The sequence below is a fragment of the Phoxinus phoxinus genome, assembly GCF_949152265.1.
Source record: "Phoxinus phoxinus genome assembly, chromosome: 19".
NCBI classification, from domain to species: Eukaryota; Metazoa; Chordata; class Actinopteri; order Cypriniformes; family Leuciscidae; genus Phoxinus; species Phoxinus phoxinus.
In genome coordinates this window covers 27,473,775-27,491,860 of record NC_136894.1, presented here as the reverse complement: position 1 = coordinate 27,491,860, position 18,086 = coordinate 27,473,775, and the positions used below count along the sequence as shown (strand labels likewise).

Below are 18,086 nucleotides of genomic sequence, written 5' to 3'. Positions count from 1 at the left end.
GCGACAGTTTGCAGGTGAAAGTCAATGTCTTGAAGGTAAGCATGTACATCATGGCCTCCTGCAAGGTTTGGAGTGAACGTGGGGATGTTTCTGGCCAACTTGTCAGAGTTCGTGGGGGAAGAGCTGTGGTTGGGGGCCCAATCCGTCTGGAGGGGATTCTGACCCTTTTCAGCTCCGCCCCCTTCAGCTTTGGGAGCCGTGCCGCGATTAGCGGTGAGTGTTCTCTGTGAGGGCCCCCCCCTTTCTGCTGACAGGGGTTTTTGTTGGCTGGCTGGTGTGTACCGGCTGGTCAGGGGAAACTTTGTGGTGTGTGTTTCCCCTACCCGGTCACTATTAAGTCTGTAAGAATGTCTCAGTTCTCTGTGAACAATGTCAAGTTCGTCTCTGAGATCATGTCTCTGCAGAGTAAGCTCATGGATTTCAGCTCTGGCCACCTGTAAGTGTTTTTCACAGGCTGTGGCTTTAGCGTTTTTGTCTCTTAGTTCAGTCTTTGCTCTCTCGAGGAGAGTGTCACTTTGTTGGAGTCTTTCGTCGAGTTCTTTACAGGTTTCATTCCCCGACTTGTTCTCTTTGGTCTGTGTCGAGGCGAAGATCTTGCAGGGCCTTTTGAAGTCTTTCTACTTCTTTCTGTAGCTCTGGATCTGTGGCGTCCTCTTTCTCGGTCTGGAGAAGAAGCTGGTCTAGATGACTTTGGGTGTGGGCCTGGTTCCTCCGGGCCTCCTCTGCTTGAAGCTTTAGCGCTGCTGCTTCCTGCTCCAGGTTGATGTGGCTCCTTTCGCTGAGCCGTGCCTGGGCGACGAGTTTGTGTGCGAGGCTTCCGACGATCTTGGCCCAGTCCTTGTAGCTGTAGCTCTGTGTCGGATCGTGGGTCATCAGTTTGACCAGGTCGGTGTCCAGCTGTTCTCGGCTCAGGGGCTGTGCGTCAGCGGCGTCTCCGGGCAGGAAGTCGGTCGTCATGGCTCTCAACCACAACTCGAGTTCGTCCCACTGGGCAGCCATACTGGACGGCCGTGACCTTGGCACACTGTAGGCGAGAGAGAACACAGAACACACACACAAAGAGACCAATGCAAGTTCGTTTTAAGGTTAACGAGCTATGATCATACGGTTATGCCGTTTATGAGAATTTTGGGGCTAACTGATGCCAACAGTTAGACAGTTCACGGAGCCAATTAACTTGGGTCGTCTGAGGACCTGCACTAGGGGTTGTGACGAGCAGTAGCCTGGCGGGTTACGTGGTGGCCCCGGCTGCTGGTGGTCACTCCACTACTTAGTTTCCTTGATGGCTCTCTCAGGTTACTGTTTCTAGGTGAAATGAAAGAAACAAATCACAACAGAACAAAGGATAGAACAGATCAAAGTGAAATAAAATCAAACAATAGTAACACGGTATGTGTCAGAGAGAATAAGGAGGCCTAAGCCTATTACCACTGCCAGAGTTTACGATAGGGCCTACAGGTGAGTGGGGGCTATCGGGGTAGAAAACCTAGGAAGATGGTGAGGCTTGGAGAAAAGGATAGGGGCCAAACACTTAAATGACCGGGGAATATCTAATATTCTGTGGCTTATACTAAGTGTATGGGTTTTACCTTATTTAGTCTGCCTGGGGTGAAATGAGGTCACTCAGGAGGGAGCCGGCGGCGCGGTCAACCTTCTTGACGGTCCCAAACACTCGACCACAGTGGACCCGGGCCCTCTGTTACTCTGTGTACCACGGTGCGACCTTCTCAAACAACTTGCGACCTTAAACACAACCTGGCAACACCAAGGTGTCAACTGCCAGACAGCACGACAAAATTGGGTTTTCCCTGGAACCCGGCCCCTGCAGCAGGCCCTGGTTCAGGTAATTGTCCCGAAATTGCCTTGTGTGTCAGCTGGCGTGGTTGACTTTACCCTTGGAGTGCTAAATTGCTGATGTAGCAGTTGCGTGCCGCCCCAATGGTAAGAGACAGAAGAGTCCGAGACTCACGCACGGCCGGTGTCGGTCGTGACGGCCAGGTGACCCCGCTCGCTGGAAACCAACCAGAGATGACCGTCAAATCACCACAGCGCCCTAGGGAGAACTACACATAAACACACAAAAAGGGGTAAACAGGTGAAAGTTAAAGTCAATTAAGGCTTTCTTGTTTAAACCAAGTTTAGTAATTATGTATGTAGAAATAAAGGCAAAGGCTTTGAAATAATGATAAAACAAAAAAGGGAATTATGATAATGTTGGTGATTATCAGAATAACCTAACCTAAAAGAGAGATAAGAAAATTAGGAATAAAAAGTAATAATAATTTTTTTTTGTGAAAAAAAAAATTTATAATAAAAAATTTTTTTTAATAAAATAAAATAATGAAAAGACAGGATGACCCCAGAAGAAGAGACAGGCCGCAGTAGTGGGTCTGTCCCACAAAGGGGCGTATCTCCTCTCAGCGGTCAACCTGTTTGAACAGACAAACTCATTCAAATTAAATTCAAACTGGTTTAGATTCAAATTGAAATAAGCCTGTGCAGAAATGTAAAAATCAGAGTGATATTTTATAATAATCCAGATGACGTTAAAGCATCAGTAATTACTATGAAATAATCAGAAGGGAAAAATGAAATAAGTACACACTTCAAAAGAGTGAAAGGGAGGAAAAGAGTGGCACCGACTTAGTATCCACAAGGCCACACGGTGGCGCTGTTTCCTTCTAGTGGATGACAGTGGCTGCCAGCCAAACAAGATTTAAATCCAAAATTTAAATCTGATTTAACTCGAATTTAGATAAGCGTGTAAGGGAATTGAGAACTCAGAATGATATCGAATAATAACTTAGATGCATTAAAGTATCAGTAATTATTATAAAATAATCAGACGAGAAAACAGAAATAAAGCAATTCACACAGAATTGGAAACAGAGAAGCGAGTTGAATGAACCGCTTTAGCGGGAGGCGGCCACTGGGTGGCGGACTTCCCTCTATGGGCTCTCAATGGCTGGGCTGGGATTTAATTTAAGTTTTAATTCACCTCTTGTTTGAACCAAACTCAAAGTAAATGTACCAGTCACAAGCAGGAAAATTGTCTAACACAAAATAATATTCGCACGAGCAAAGCTGGAAATGCCAATAATTATTGAGAATTTAGACATAAGCTAATTCACTATTCATCATAGAACACTTGAATTTAGCAGTACGAGAGCATTATCTGAAACGGCCACGAGATGGCGTAGTCGCGCTCATGCAGGCTGACGTCAGTGGGAGGCGGTGCTCACGCAGGGTGACGTCGTTGGGGCGCGTATTTTGAGACTTGAACACCTAAAAGGACCTCTGGTGTTTAGTCCGCGGAATTACAACCAATTTTAAATGTGACTCTAAAGAGCTCAGAGCGTTCAGCTCAGTCACGTGCTGATTTTCTGCAATAAAATCACAAAGGAAACAAGATCTCTACAGATCTTCGGGTGCTATACTGCACAAGAGAGAACGTGTCAGGACTTCTTCACTGCACTTTATTACTCAAATGTGGAAAACAGGAATTATCATCTGTTGTTGGGTTCCCGTAAACATTTAACCACAATAGCACTTATGATTTAAAAATGTCTTAGGTTTACAAAATGGGTAGCTAATCCAATTTTCGACCAGGAGTTATCGTTATTTTAACGATCTAATATTATTATTAGGCCTATTATCGAAACGGAGGAGACTCGCTCTGTTCCAATCTACCGCGTGAACAAAGAAACTCGTTTGATTTCAAGCGGGCTAAAGCAATATTAATTACAGGCTGAACAGAGATTCTTTTCTCTAGGACATTTACCGGTATTGTCACTTCCAGCGTCTGTTAATATGCTTGAGCTGAGCTGGTTCGGCGCCAGTCAGTTCTTCAGTGAGCGCGCGTGGGTTCGCATTTGGGCGCGCGCGTTTCCTCACTGAACCGCGTGGACTCTCGCTGGAGCGCGCGCGTGGGTAACACAGAATGTACAGTCCGAGACATGTACAGAGATTCTGTTCTCTTTACCGAGACAATATTAATATAATACATCGAAGTTTATTTTAGCAATTAACAGGGGCTGAAAATGTTAAACATATCTTAGCAGGGGTCAATTTGCTTTGACTGAGATCGGCTTCGTGCCTTCTAACAGTCCTTCAGTGAGCGCGCGTGGTTTTTGCCTTACTAGGGCGCGCTTGTTTCCTCAATGGGAGCGCGTGGGCTCTCGCGTCTCGCTGGAGCGCGCGCATTACATTAATACACAATATAGACGAAACTGATTTGCTCGTAAAACACAAAGTTTGAGATTGCCCGCATTCTCCACCAAAAACTGTAGACTATGTGCCTTATGCTTCGGACTCTGGGTCCGGATGAATTAGCTCAAATGATCCATAGGGAATTTTAATAACTAATCATGAATATGATTAATATTTTGCATATTTCAGTTACATTAAATTGTCGAAAGTGAAAGTGGATTATATGAATATATGAATAATCAATCACAACGAATTATAATTCCTCATTCATATATCAATAATCTTACTTAACTTCGATTGCGAGATAATCTTTAAGGGAAATTAATGTAATTATCAAATCGTTGTTCGTCCAGCGACCAACTGTCAGATTAAGTGATTAATTTCTCAATAAAGCTATCCTTTCTTATAAACTCCAAGAAATATTAACCTTCTGGCCTTGAATATTAATTTTCCTGTGTTTATAAAATTAAACTACTTAATGTAGTTAATATTGAGCGCGCTGGCAGCTCTTGGATCTTATCTCATTGACTCGTTTTACAAGCATTTCCGGGAAACAGTTGAATATATTGTTTTAATAAATGCAAACTACAGAATATAACGGAATACACATAGTGATTATAGGTTTGTACATATCTTACATGTGGACAAACAAGACGAATAACAGATGAGAGAGAGAAAGTGAGAGATAAGGAGAGAGAGAGATTATTCTGCTTTAAGCTGGTGCTATTTAGCAGTAGTAATCGCACACCTCGCACACGCGGGGAGCGATTTACAGAGGTTTTTGGTCGTGCGTTTGGGAGAGAGAATAAGAGGGAGAGAATGAGATCGAGGGCCGGGGCGCGCTCGATTTGAATTCGGAACAGAGAGAGAGAGAGAGCGAGGGAGAGAGTGCTCTGGGGCCCGCGCTCGATTTGATTGCGGGACAGAGAGAGAGAGATAAAGAGGATGAGAGAGAGAGAGAAAATGGTCACGTGTGACCATAGAACAGCAAACATCACAGACCTTTGAGAGAGCCATCAATCGAAACAAACCTTAAAACATTAACACTCGGTAGAGTTTGATACTTGCAAAAAGGTTCGTTCGTGTGTGTGATGAGCTGTGTCCAGCCTGCGCGTGTTCTCGGAGCAGAGTGCGCGTTCTAGTGCTGAGGCGCGTTCTCTCGGACAGGGTGCGTGCTCTGTCTCCGGGGCGCGCTGGGCGCGTGAGTTTTGAAGGCTTCTTGTTGTTGCTGAAGGAATTCAGGCTTCGTTCGTTCGACTCGTAGGTGGAAACGAGCAAAGTGGAATTTGGAAATTAAACAAAAGAAACTTTATAAAGAAAATAAAAGCAGGGAACTCCGTGAGGGAGTTTAGATCGGAGACGTCACATGATGAGCAGTGATGAAGGCAGGAAGCGCAGAGCAAGAGAGCGTGCAGGAAGAGCGTTTTTGCTTTTAAGGAATGTAAGGATACGCCTTCTTCTGGGACAAGAGCGAATCGGATCCTCTGATCTAGAGCGGGAGAATGTTCCTTTGTTTGTAAAGACACGCCCACTTTGACTATGTCATGTGAGATCAAATTTAACATTCATATTTAGAAGTATGGTATTTCCTAGAATAAATGCCTATTATTGTGCCTTGCAGTCAAGATTCAACTCCGTTAGGTCTCAGGATTTAAAATAGTATCAAACATCTTCGGGTTACATTTAGGAATACAACATTTGATTATTATGCATTAGTATAGACATTTTAAAGTTTAATTAATACATGCTATGATTGTAAACTAAACCCAAATCTGTCACGACACATAAATAGCAACACATAATACATTTGGTAATGTTTTAAATATGATTCGTTTAAGGAAACGTTTGTGTGTGTGTGTGTGTGTGTGCATACATTCCAGAGGGACTATGGTGGAAGCCCTTTCCTTTGTGCCTTTGTGGAATGTGGTGTCACGTTACATGTCTCTTTGTGTGTGTGTAATGGAGAAAGAGACAGAGACCTCTTGTTTGTTCACACAACGAATGAAGTGTTTGCAAGAAATCACGATTCACTAAGTTTGATAAGCACCTGTCCGGATGTCAATGTTGCTACAGCATATTGATTTAAGATTTTTTGTTAGATATTTTGACTGGAAATAAGACAAATATACTAAATAAGAGTCACATTCTAAATGTACCCAATTTTTGCTTTATGAAACATGCAAATTCAAATACAATAGCTTACTTCATAATTCCTTATTATTCCCAGATTGCTAACAGCAGAATTTGTCTCAAGTCAGTCTGATTTATATTATTGTAGGATAAATCCTGAAATAAACTGCGGTTCTCCAACTCTTCCCAGCATCCCTCACAACTCTGTTTTCTCTAGAGAAATTGTATTAGACATAGAAACTTTATCTCTTTGATACACGCAGTAATTCCACCCACAGGAGAGCTCAGCTTTTAATTACAGAACTGTGAGTTATTATAATGATGAAAAAGATGAAGCGATGAATCCAATTTTGACTTTATAACTAGAGCGGCTTTATTGGTCTCTCGTTTTTTTATCAAATATTTCTGCTCACTGTGGAGGACGTGTGTCTCATCTTAAAAAAAAGAAATAAGACGTGTGTGCCTGCAAGAGAGAAAAGTTGAAATGACTGATGTATAACTCAGCATGATCTACAGTGACTTATACAGTATACTAATTTTTATTTTGAAATGGGTGATTCTTCAATAAAAACTTTTTTTTTTAAAGAAAATATAGTTAAAAGGTAACTTTTTTGTTTTCACACAGGCTTTTTAACAACTAAAAAGTGTTTAAATTACAGATTCTACTTTCCATATAAGAAATACTATTATGTTCAGTTTATTAGGTATTTATATGTACAATTTATCATTTTATTTCAAGAGTCGATCCGAATATTTAGTCAAAAGTGCCCCAGATTGAAAAATCTTAACGAACAACAAAGAATGCGTCATTGTCAAATTACTTGTGTACATTAAATGTGTGTGTTTGTGCAGGTCAGGAGATTTTCTGAAGCGTATTTCTTCACGGAACATCCCAAAGAGTCCTCGCTTACATTTCAGGAGGAGCTGTGAGTCTTTAATCATAGTGTCTGTCTTTCTAGCTTCCTACCTAGCTATCAAAACAGAGGCATAACCTCACTTGTTCTAAATAAAGCTAATTATTACTACTGCACTGATGACTCTTACAAAAAAGTACTGTGGCGATATCTATAAAGCATTGTTTTGTTTAATTTGTATTTCTGCTATAAATAAGAATAATTAACATACCTATAGTACAACAAGCCTGTAACTGTGCCATACATACACATGTGAGCCAAGAAATACAGACTGAAACGGCTGTGTATCCCTCGTGACAGTATCAACAGACACTCACAAGTGGCCACAGAGATGCGCAACTCTGATTACCTGCTCCGAATGCCTCCACTTCCTGTGGAATGCCTGGACATTGACGGAGACTGGAACAGCCTGCCAATCATCTTTGAGGACAGATACGTAGACACGCCCTGTTTAGGTGACAGCCAACAGAGACCCTGTTTAAAACAGAACAAATGAGTGATACATAAATGAATGAATGGCCAAACTGAACACAAGAATGAGCACATGAACAAACAAACAAATTAATTAATTCAACTAATAACAGAATACGTTCACTAATCATAGAATTAATGAACACAAGATTAAATGAACAAACAGAATCATTTGTGTGATAATGAAAGAACATAATAGTGAGCTTTTGAGCAGACAAACATGAATGGATGAATTAACTAACAAATAAATGAATGAATTAACATACAAATGATTAAATGAACAAATAAATGAACAGAAGAATGAATGAGCGAATTAACAATCAAATGAAGCAACAAACGGATGAATGAGCAGATGAACAAGAGAATATAGGTCAACAAAACATGGGGTTGACCCAAGGTACACATTAAAGTATTCTTCTTTTTTTTATAACAAAACAAACACAGTTGAACACTTTTCTGTTTCTCTGTTCTAGACTACAACCTCCATGAGCAAAATCAGACTGTCTTGAACTCTCAGCCATCACCTGAGCTAACCAGAACTATCAGTCCAGTTGAAGGAACACAGGACACCAGTTCACCAGCACCAGCCCCAGAGAAACCTCCCTGTGAAGACCGCATGGACTTGCCCACGGACATGACGCTGACTGGCCAGCAGGAGGATCGCATCACTGATTATAAAGAGACCGGACCACAAGCAGAGACTCTGATTGGCCGTGTGTGCGAGACAGATATTGATAGAAGCGAATGCGTCGTGATGAGCCGAGATTCAAGAATTGAGTCTGTTGATGAAGTCACATGCCGATATGAAACTGAGGAAGGATTCGACGTCGACTGTAGGTCTGTAGACAGCGATGACGCAATAGATACAGATAACCTGGAGAAAACTAGATGCCGAAAAGAAACGGTTAACTTTGATGAATCTGAACATGCAGGTCTAAAACAAACGGATATCACACAAAGTACTGATTTGAGTAGCAGAGAGACATTGCTGCTTGTTGACGCTGCAGAACTTCCCGACCACAGCAGTCTTGACAGCTTTGAGTTCTTGCCCACTCACAACCATGACAGCCATCTTCAAACGCCAGGCAATACTGGGAGTCTTGGCAACGAGGAGTCACAGTCAGATGGCAGATACATCGAAGCGCCTGCAAAGGATTATGGGAGCAAGGATACATCACCAGCTAATCTACTGAACACTAAGTCTCCTTCTCGTAACGTTCTACAACAGAACCGTCGCTTGTCCGAGAACCCGCCCAGGGGAGTGTTCTTGGGCGGGGCTAAGCTAATAAACCGCTCCTCCTCCGTGATCTCAGACTCCGGTATTGAGAGCGAGCCGAGCTCTGTGGCCTGGACCCTGGAGGGTCGAGGAGTCGTCGCAGGGGGTCGTGACGTCTTGCAGACCTTGGCGCGGTGTCGGGCGGCGCATCAGAGCTCTCTCGAGGGCCTACAGACGGAAAGTCACGGAAGCCTTCCCAGTGCCACACAGGCCTCTTTGACCTCCATTAGCTCGCTACCGTACGAAGAGGAGGAGGAGAGGCAGCTCAACACTTTGACCAAATCGGCCTCGGCGCCGCAGATCAGCAGCCCTGACGACACCGAGGAGGATCGTGAAACACCCAATCAGGTGGACTGTGTGGCCAATCAGCTGAGGCTGAGTGAGGAAGCAGCCAGTGAGGTGAAGCCGAATCTTCAAGGCGTTATTAGAGAGGACAAAGAAGAAACAACCAATCAAGAGAAGATGAATGTTTGTATGGCCAATCAGCTGAGGCTGAGTGAGGAAGCAGCCAGTGAGGTGAAGCCGAATCGTCAAGGCGTTACTAGGGAGGACAGAGAGGAATCAATCAATCAGGAGATGAGGAATATTTGTGGGGCCAATCAGCTAAGGCAGAGGACTGAAGCAGCCAATGAGGTGAAGCAGAATCTTCAAGGCGTTACTAGGGAGGACGGAAACGAAACAACCAATCGGGAGACTGACACCGATGAGTCGTCCAGTCAGGAAAAGACAGATCTTGCATTTGTAAATACAGAAATGTTACTATACCAGCGATTTTTGATGGATAATGGTGTTGAAAATGCCACACTGACTGAAAACTCTGAGGAATGTCAAGGAAACGTATTGCTTAAAGAGGTTTCTGATGTAATGGATGACAAGACAGAGATTTGTTGTGAAAATGAATACTGCAAACACAAAGGGGTGCTAGAGTCAAACACATATCAAAAGGACAATGATGACATCAGTGTCTGTAACATTCATTTGAATGAACTCGAGGAAGTAAGTATGGAGAACCTTCCAGATTTACCAACCAACGACAAGAGCGGTCACGGAATTACGGCCAATGAGAAAGACAGGCTCGCAGATCTCATCAAGCTTCCGGCCAATGAGAGAGAGCAGCAGGCATTAGAGGGGCAGAGCAGAGCCAATAAAGTGCAAAGTACAGGTCTGGCATTCATGAATAAAAAGGTGGTGGAGGTTGTGAACCTGTCGGTGTCGTGCGCTCCCACATGTCTGCCCTTCTCGTCCGTACTTCGTGATTCACCGTCGGTCAGTGGAATCTCAACACGCCAAGCCACCTCCCCAATTACCCATCAACCCCTGGGCTCCTTCGGGATCATCTCCACCAACACCTTCTTCGGGGCTGACCAGGAAATCAACGAGCGAATGATCAAGTAACTTTTTCTTTGATTTGAACAATGTTTCATGCTTAAAGTCAGCAGCAACATTTTATTGTTAGTGTGTTGTTTACTATTATTAAATAAGTCACTATTGTGTGTCTATACTGTATACTATATAGTGTGTCACTATAACTTTTGCTCATGCTTAATGATTTGAACAAATCTCTGCACCTAGGTAGTAAATTGTCCTGCACTATTTGTGCTAGGAATATGTAGGAATTAAAAAAAAAGGTCAATTTCCCTATCAAACAATAAAACTGCAAAGGAACGCACTTAATCCAATCAAAACACATTAGCAACTACATAGCAAAAACACCCTGTTACTACTACTATAGTGCATTGTTGACTGTAGTATTAAAGTTCTTCATTGCTGGCGTATAGCTTCTATAAGGCAAAGGAAGCTCTGCTGAGTGAGCTGGTGTTCAGAGGCACTCTCTACAGTGATCTCCCTCACCTCGCCTCCGATCACCCATACTTCCCCCCTGAGGAAGACGACGCAGAGTTTGAGGATGGGATACACCTCGTGGTGTGTGTCCATGGACTTGATGGTAAACGTTCCGACCTTAAAGACATACATTTAGATTTATAGAGGTGTACAAAACATTTAAGATGAAAAATAATAGCTGTATCTGTTCTTTTTTTACCAGGTAACAGCGCTGATCTGCGGTTGGTCAAGACATTTATAGAGCTCGGGCTGCCAGGATCTAGACTGGACTTCCTCATGTCAGAACGCAACCAGGTAGAACACCCATCCAATCAGCACACTTGTTGAACTCCATTCAGCCAATCAGAGCACTCGGGATGTTAGATCAGAATCCATCTGCAGTTTCAAAAAGATCACGCCGAAAATCTTTTCAGCAATATTTAAGTATATGAGGAACAACCTGGAGAATAATAAACCATTAGGAAGACTAATTATAAACAGTAATTAAAAATAGACAATTATTATAGGTAACAATGGGATTAAAACAATTTGGTGAGCTCTAGTAGCAATACTCATGTAATTTTAACAGTTAATGTTTTTTATAATAAATGACTGAATTAATAAATACAAACAAACACACTTTTATGTTCCAAAACACACACACACACACACACACACACACACACACACACACACACACACACACACACGCGCACGCACACACACACACACGCACACACACACACACACACACACACACACACACACACACACACACGCGCGTGTTCTTCTGGTTATGAGGACATTTAAAAAGTATTGAAAAAAGGGTGAAATAACATTTTCTACTTTTCTACTATTTTCTTTTGTTCTGCTCAGATCTATAATACGTCATTATTTTATAGCCTAAACTAATTTGATCATGTCAACACAAAAAAATGCAATTCTCACTTTGTGACCACTAGTTAACACCTTATACTGTCTATGATTAACACCTAAACTGTGCACAGCAACCAATCAGAAAGCTCCAATCCCCCTCAACAACCAATCACAACTTCATATGGTCCCCAGTATAAATTTGATCAGCTTTCTGTTGACATTCTCCCATTTTCTGTCTCTAGGTGGACACATTTGCAGATTTTGACACCATGACTGATAGACTTATGGACGAGATAATTCAGCACATCCAGCTGTACAACCTCACCATCAACCGAATCAGGTTTATAAACATATTACCTCAATCGACAGCAGAAACGTCACCATCATATTGATATTATAGCAGTGCAATCAGACCACAGCCAATTAATTCCAGCAGCACAGCATCAGAGCTCTATGGGTCTGAACTGTTTGTATTTAAGATATTTAATTTCATGCTTTTTGCATCCAGATAGTCACGACATCTAATAGCAAGACCAAACTAGGCCATATTTACCAATCAAACAACTAGATGACTTTTTAAAACCATGTACAGTGTATACAAAAACACAAATTAAAGACTAGTGCGCCCTCTTGTGGTTGGACATTTAGATACATGTGCCACAACCACTTTACAGTAGTTAATCATTTTTATATTTGCATCTGGATATTCATGAACAATCTGACATGTATGTATGAAGTGTGATCTTCAATGGTTGCTTGCTACCAAATAGTATGCTGTAGACAAACGTTGCCTTTAAATGCTTGATCCAGATGAAGTGTAGCATGAAGTATAAAGCTTCACTTTAAGGAAATGCTTTTAGAGTCAACAATACAAATAGTGTATACAGAAGTTAAAATGTGATATTTGCTCCTGGATTGGTAATAGACCACTGATCCCACTAGAACGGCATATGCTACACTTATTACTACCACAAGATGGCAGTAGAGTAAAAGAAAGGAGTGTTTGGAATTCAGAAGCAATTAAATCAGAACATATTCACACAATGCACTGGAAAATGGAACAAACGTTTCTCCTAGTTCAGTTTTAATCTTAATTTCACAGTCATTTCATTGTCTTTTAATATACTTCCCATTCTCTGCCCTCTCTGTCTTTGTTCCTACTATAAAGTCTCTAATGTCTTTTCAAAATCAAATGTTAAAAGTTTAATGGTGATTGTGAGAGACTTAATTAAAGCTGTAGCTCCTAAGTAAAATCTAGAAATAATTAGCATGAAAAGAGGCCGATAAACTCATCAAAACTGAATCCTCATTTTATTTTTGGAAAGTTTGATGCCTGACTTTTTTGTTTCCTTTCTGCAGTTTTATCGGGCACTCTTTGGGGAACGTCATCATTCGCTCCGTTCTGACCCGACCCAGATTTCGCTGTTACCTCTGTAAACTCCACACATTCCTGTCCCTGTCTGGACCCCACCTGGGAACGCTGTATAACAACAGCACGCTGGTCAGCACAGGTACATACAGAAATACATCACACACATACAAACCCTTCAAAAGTTTGAGGTCAGTAAGATTTTTTATATATATATTTATTTATATATATATATATGTTTTTCATTCTATTCAGCAAGGATGCACTAAATTGATCAAAAGTGACAATAAAGACTTCAAATAAATGCTGCTCTTTTAAACTTTCTGTTCATCAAAGAATCCTGGAGTAAATGTATCATGGTTGCCACATCATTCTGAACCCTTTATGACTTCTTCAGGTCTATGGCTAATGCAGAAACTGAAGAAGTCCGGATCTTTACTCCAGCTTACGTTCAGGGACCACACTGACCCACGACAGACCTTCCTCTACAGACTCAGCAAGAAACCAGGTACAGACACATGGGCAAATAAGCAAGGATGAACACCAACACATATACATCAATACCTACGTTTTCTTACTTTCTTTGTCCAGGTCTCCAGTTCTTCAAGAACGTGGTGTTGGTGGCCTCCCCACAGGACCGATACGTGCCCTTCCACTCGGCCCGCATTGAGATGTGTCGGACAGCCCTTAAAGACAGAGCCACAGGTCTGTTAGTTCAAAAACTCCCTGTTCCAACCCAGAACTCCCTATAAAAGGACATAGCAACCCCATAGGTATATAGGCTGCTATACGCACGCCTTCTGCCATTTTGGAACGGTCAAATCCAGTCCGTGACAAGAGCGTCAAGAGCAAGTTCTGTACATCTGCAACCTAGTTATTCACATAAATTAAAATATATATCTATATCTGCAAAAGACATTAGCAGATGATTTTCACAGCATTTAGTTTGTCATTAACTGCATATGGATATTGAGCTATACATCAAAACACAAACCAATGTAATGGAGGCCAGTTAGCAAAGAGTTGTGCAGGTAAACCTCACTCCTCAAGAGGAACCGAAGGATGTTACATTGGTGCCGTGACCCGGGTGGGAGTGATTGTAAGGGAGGCCTCCAAAATAAACCTCACTCCCCTGGCCTCAAGAGGCCCGCTCAGAGCGATGTGAGTTGAACCAGAGAGATTATATTGGTGCCGTGACCTGGATGGGAGTGACTGTAATGGAGGCCAGCTAGTAAAGAGCCGTGCAGGTAAACCTCACTGTCCTGACCTCAAGAAGCACACTAGTGACTGACACTAGAGGCTGCAGTCTTTATCGCCCTTGTTGGCACGCCTACTTCCCATACCGTTTCGAATCCCGCTCTGAGCAGTGCTTATAGAACCTTTCATTCTTACTTCTGAAAGGTTATCCCATTACATCTGGAATTTATAGCTTGGTAGTTTTTACAACAATAGACTGCACAATGCTTTGACATTTTGAATGAAAGTTCATTGATTGGTTAGTGTGAGTGATGAACAGCATCATGTTAACTGTTCCAAGATGGCAGACAAGTCGACGTGTCTGGAGCGGTTGAACCCCATCTACGTAAACATACCTATGAAACACCCTGGCATAATGCTGAAAACTCCAGAAACCACATACCAACATTCTAAAACACTCAAAACAACCTAGCAACCGCATATTAATGCCCTAGCAACTTCAAGGATAATCTAGCAAGTACATAGTAACACCCTAGCAACCGGTTGGAGTGCCCAGAGATCAATCGTTTCAAAAATTCTTTGAGTTTTTACATATAAAATACAAATATACCTGAGATGTTTCTGCACACATATCCCATTCGCAGCAAATCTCTCTGCCATTAGTGTGAATGAAATTGAATAAAAAGGAAGCTGCGATAGGGAGTTAAAGAGAGAGCGAGAGGAAGGAGAGCGTTCTTCATTTTATGAGACTGTCACCACTGAGAGTGGCGTGCGGCTCTTTGACAGGTATTTTTCTCTCGGTTTGAGAGACAGATTAGAGAATTTAGCCTCTCTGTGAGTGTCAGTGTGACAGACAGAGCTAAGGATACACACTCTGAACTGTCACATACACACACAAAGACTATGATCACATAGAACAATGGAGGATGCCTAGAAATAGAGACTTGGTTTGGATATGAATGTGCACACTATGTCAATGCATAGCTAGTTGCAGACAGTAAAAAAAAAATGGCAAGAGCTTTCGCAATATGACGAGTTCCAATCAGATTGGTAGGCTTTTCAAGAGTCTGTTCGCACAGGTTTTTATCAATCCACTGGGAGACAAAGTCATGTTTACGAATTCTTAGGCCCTTCTGGAAAATAACTAGTCACTAGATTTTCAGGGTTTGCAAGGTTTATGCAAGACTGTTGCATGCAGTTGATTTGCAAAAATAAATATTTTGACTCAGCCCAGATATGTTTTTGAGAAAACAAGCAAAAATGGAAGTCAATGAAGCAAGTCATTACACCAGAATAAATGTAACTTTTTTATGTAGGATACAACAGGGCTAAAAGGCACACCTTAAAAAAAAAATGCTTTTCACTATACGAAAAAAGATATACTGTACTGTTTGTATAGAACATTGATGGAGCAACAGTTTTTCTGTGAAAATAAATCATGAAAGTGGTTTATTACCCACACACGGGGTAAAATGCTGACCAGCATGGGGTAAAAGGCACAAAAAAATGTATACAAATATTTTAGATAAAATAATATGCTTTTAATAACATCTTTTCACAAGATGTAAAATAAGTCTCTAATGTCCTCTAATGTGGTGTGTACGTGAAGTGTTAGCTCAAAATACCCAACAGATCACTTTTTACAGCATGTTTAAATTGTCACTTTTTGGGGCTCAGAAAAACATGCCGTTTTAGTGTGTATCCCATTAAATGCAAATGAGCTGCTGCTGCCGGCACAAGAGGCGGAGCCTCAGGAGCTCATCTGCTTTTATCCACTATAAGCCTGCTGTAGTGGACCCCGTCCGAATGATGGCCAAAAATATACGGATGAGTTCAATGAAGTTTATTGTACATCACACAAAAGATGAAGCGTTAGTTTTACTCCAGAAAACTAACGCTATCGCTCTCACTTTCATTTCTGCCGTGATCAGTGACGTTAGGCCTATCGTTCCGGAGACTGTAAGCTGGATCATGAACAGTTGCTACAGATCCATCCTCGAGTAACAACAAGAGTAAATGAAGACTGCTATGTTCATTCTTACATCCAACAACAAAACACCTCAATGGCTTAGAAGACATTCTTGTCTACAGTTGCTCCGGCATCGAAACAATGTTGGACTGTGTTGTGTTTAGCTCACTCAGGGCGGGTCTACGCTCGCTAAAACTGCAGTCGTCAATCAACAGCCTGTGCAAAAGTACGTCACATTGCCCCGAATCTGAGAACGGCTTGTTCTGGGACAGTGCTTATGATTTATGGGGATTTTAAAAAAGCACTAGGTGGATTTTTATCATTATAGGGTGGTTGTGTACACACACACTGCCAACACACATTTATGTTCAAACACCAGGTAAAAGTGAATTTTGTATAATAGGCTACTTCAGCAAAGTTTGTACTCTTTTCTGTTTATTTTGATAAATAAAATAAAATAAATGTGTTCAATAAATATGCTGTCATTAAAATATGGTTAATATAAAATTATATTTAAAAAATAAAAAAATAAATAACAAAAACAAAATTCAAAAGAAAAGATTCTGAAAGCATTGAAGGAGATCCCATAATATTTTAATATAGATTTACAGTAGTAACTATAAATTATATTTTATTATATGATATGATTAATATATTTTTAAATATGATGGTTTCCTTATAAATATTGCAATTATCTAAATAAGGTGGGCACCCAACTTTATATATGACATTTACCATCTGAATCGAACCATGTCATTTCAGCAAATGGAAAAGTCAGCAAACTGTGCATCATCATATTAATTATTGTGCCTTTGGCCCCAACAGCAGGGGCGCCTTTTACCCCAAATATCATACTCTTACATATTCTTAACAACCTCGAACAAAACTGAAAATTATTAAGAAGACATTATCCTCACCAAGCGGCATTCATTTGATTTAAAAAAAATACAAAACCAGTAATTGTGAAATATTATTACAGCTTAAAATAACTTTTCTATTTGAATATATTTTAAAATTTAATTTATCCCTGCTATGCAAAACTGAATTTTCAGCAAACATTACTCGTCTTCAGTGCCACATGATCTTTTAAGTCATTCTAATATGCTGATTTGCTGCTTAAGAAACATTTCTAATTATTATAATTTGGGGGGATCTGGATACTTTGATTAATAAAAAGTTCAAAAGAACAGCATTTGAAATAGCAAATCTTTTGTAACAATGTAAAAGTCTTTACTGTCACTTTTGATCAATTGAATGCATCCTAGCTAAATCAAATTTCATTCATATTCCACGAAAAAAACTAACTCTAAACTTTTGTAAATGTATATTAAATGTTATGTGTAATGTGTGTGTTGCCCCCTAACAGGTCCAGTATATACAGAGATGATCAATAACTTACTCCAGCCGTTGCTGAGCGCTCCAAACTGTCGTTTGATCCGACAGAACGTGTTCCATGCGTTACCGAACACGGCCAACACGCTGATCGGACGCGCGGCTCACATCGCGGTGCTTGACTCTGAACTCTTCCTGGAGAAGTTTCTTCTGGTGGCCGGGCTCAACTACTTCAAATAGCCAAGCTTCAGAGATGACATCATCTCAGTTCTGTGGGAGAGCCAATCACACTACACCTCACATCAGTCATAATGAGCTCTGGAATTTATTCAAGAAATACAGTCTATAGATGCAAAGAGAACAGAAAATGGAGATTCAGACCATAAATCTGAGTATATGTATGTAAAATTTGTACAGAGAGAACACTGTATACTAAGCAAATAGCGGAAGGCCTACACACGCCTTAATGAAGCTTTGACGTAGTAACTTAACATTGAATAATCATATCTGGAGTTAATCATT

General features: G+C 41.1%; 1 protein-coding gene across 3 annotated transcripts in view; it reads left to right on the top strand.

Moving 5' to 3' along the window:
- The window catches only part of fam135b (family with sequence similarity 135 member B), a gene marked incomplete at its 3' end in the record, with an annotated part of 63,354 nt that extends 45,550 nt beyond the window's left edge, over positions 1-17,804 (top strand). For all 3 annotated transcript variants that reach the window (XM_079590703.1, XM_079590702.1, XM_079590704.1), the window contains 10 exons: positions 7,192-7,265; positions 7,554-7,708; positions 8,198-10,391; positions 10,779-10,945; positions 11,045-11,136; positions 11,940-12,037; positions 13,057-13,208; positions 13,464-13,574; positions 13,658-13,771; positions 17,599-17,804. In XM_079590703.1, the coding sequence (XP_079446829.1) occupies positions 7,192-7,265; positions 7,554-7,708; positions 8,198-10,391; positions 10,779-10,945; positions 11,045-11,136; positions 11,940-12,037; positions 13,057-13,208; positions 13,464-13,574; positions 13,658-13,771; positions 17,599-17,804 (3,363 nt within the window). The remainder of the gene's footprint in view (positions 1-7,191; positions 7,266-7,553; positions 7,709-8,197; positions 10,392-10,778; positions 10,946-11,044; positions 11,137-11,939; positions 12,038-13,056; positions 13,209-13,463; positions 13,575-13,657; positions 13,772-17,598) is intronic.
- Between the last annotated feature and the right edge of the window lie 282 nt (positions 17,805-18,086).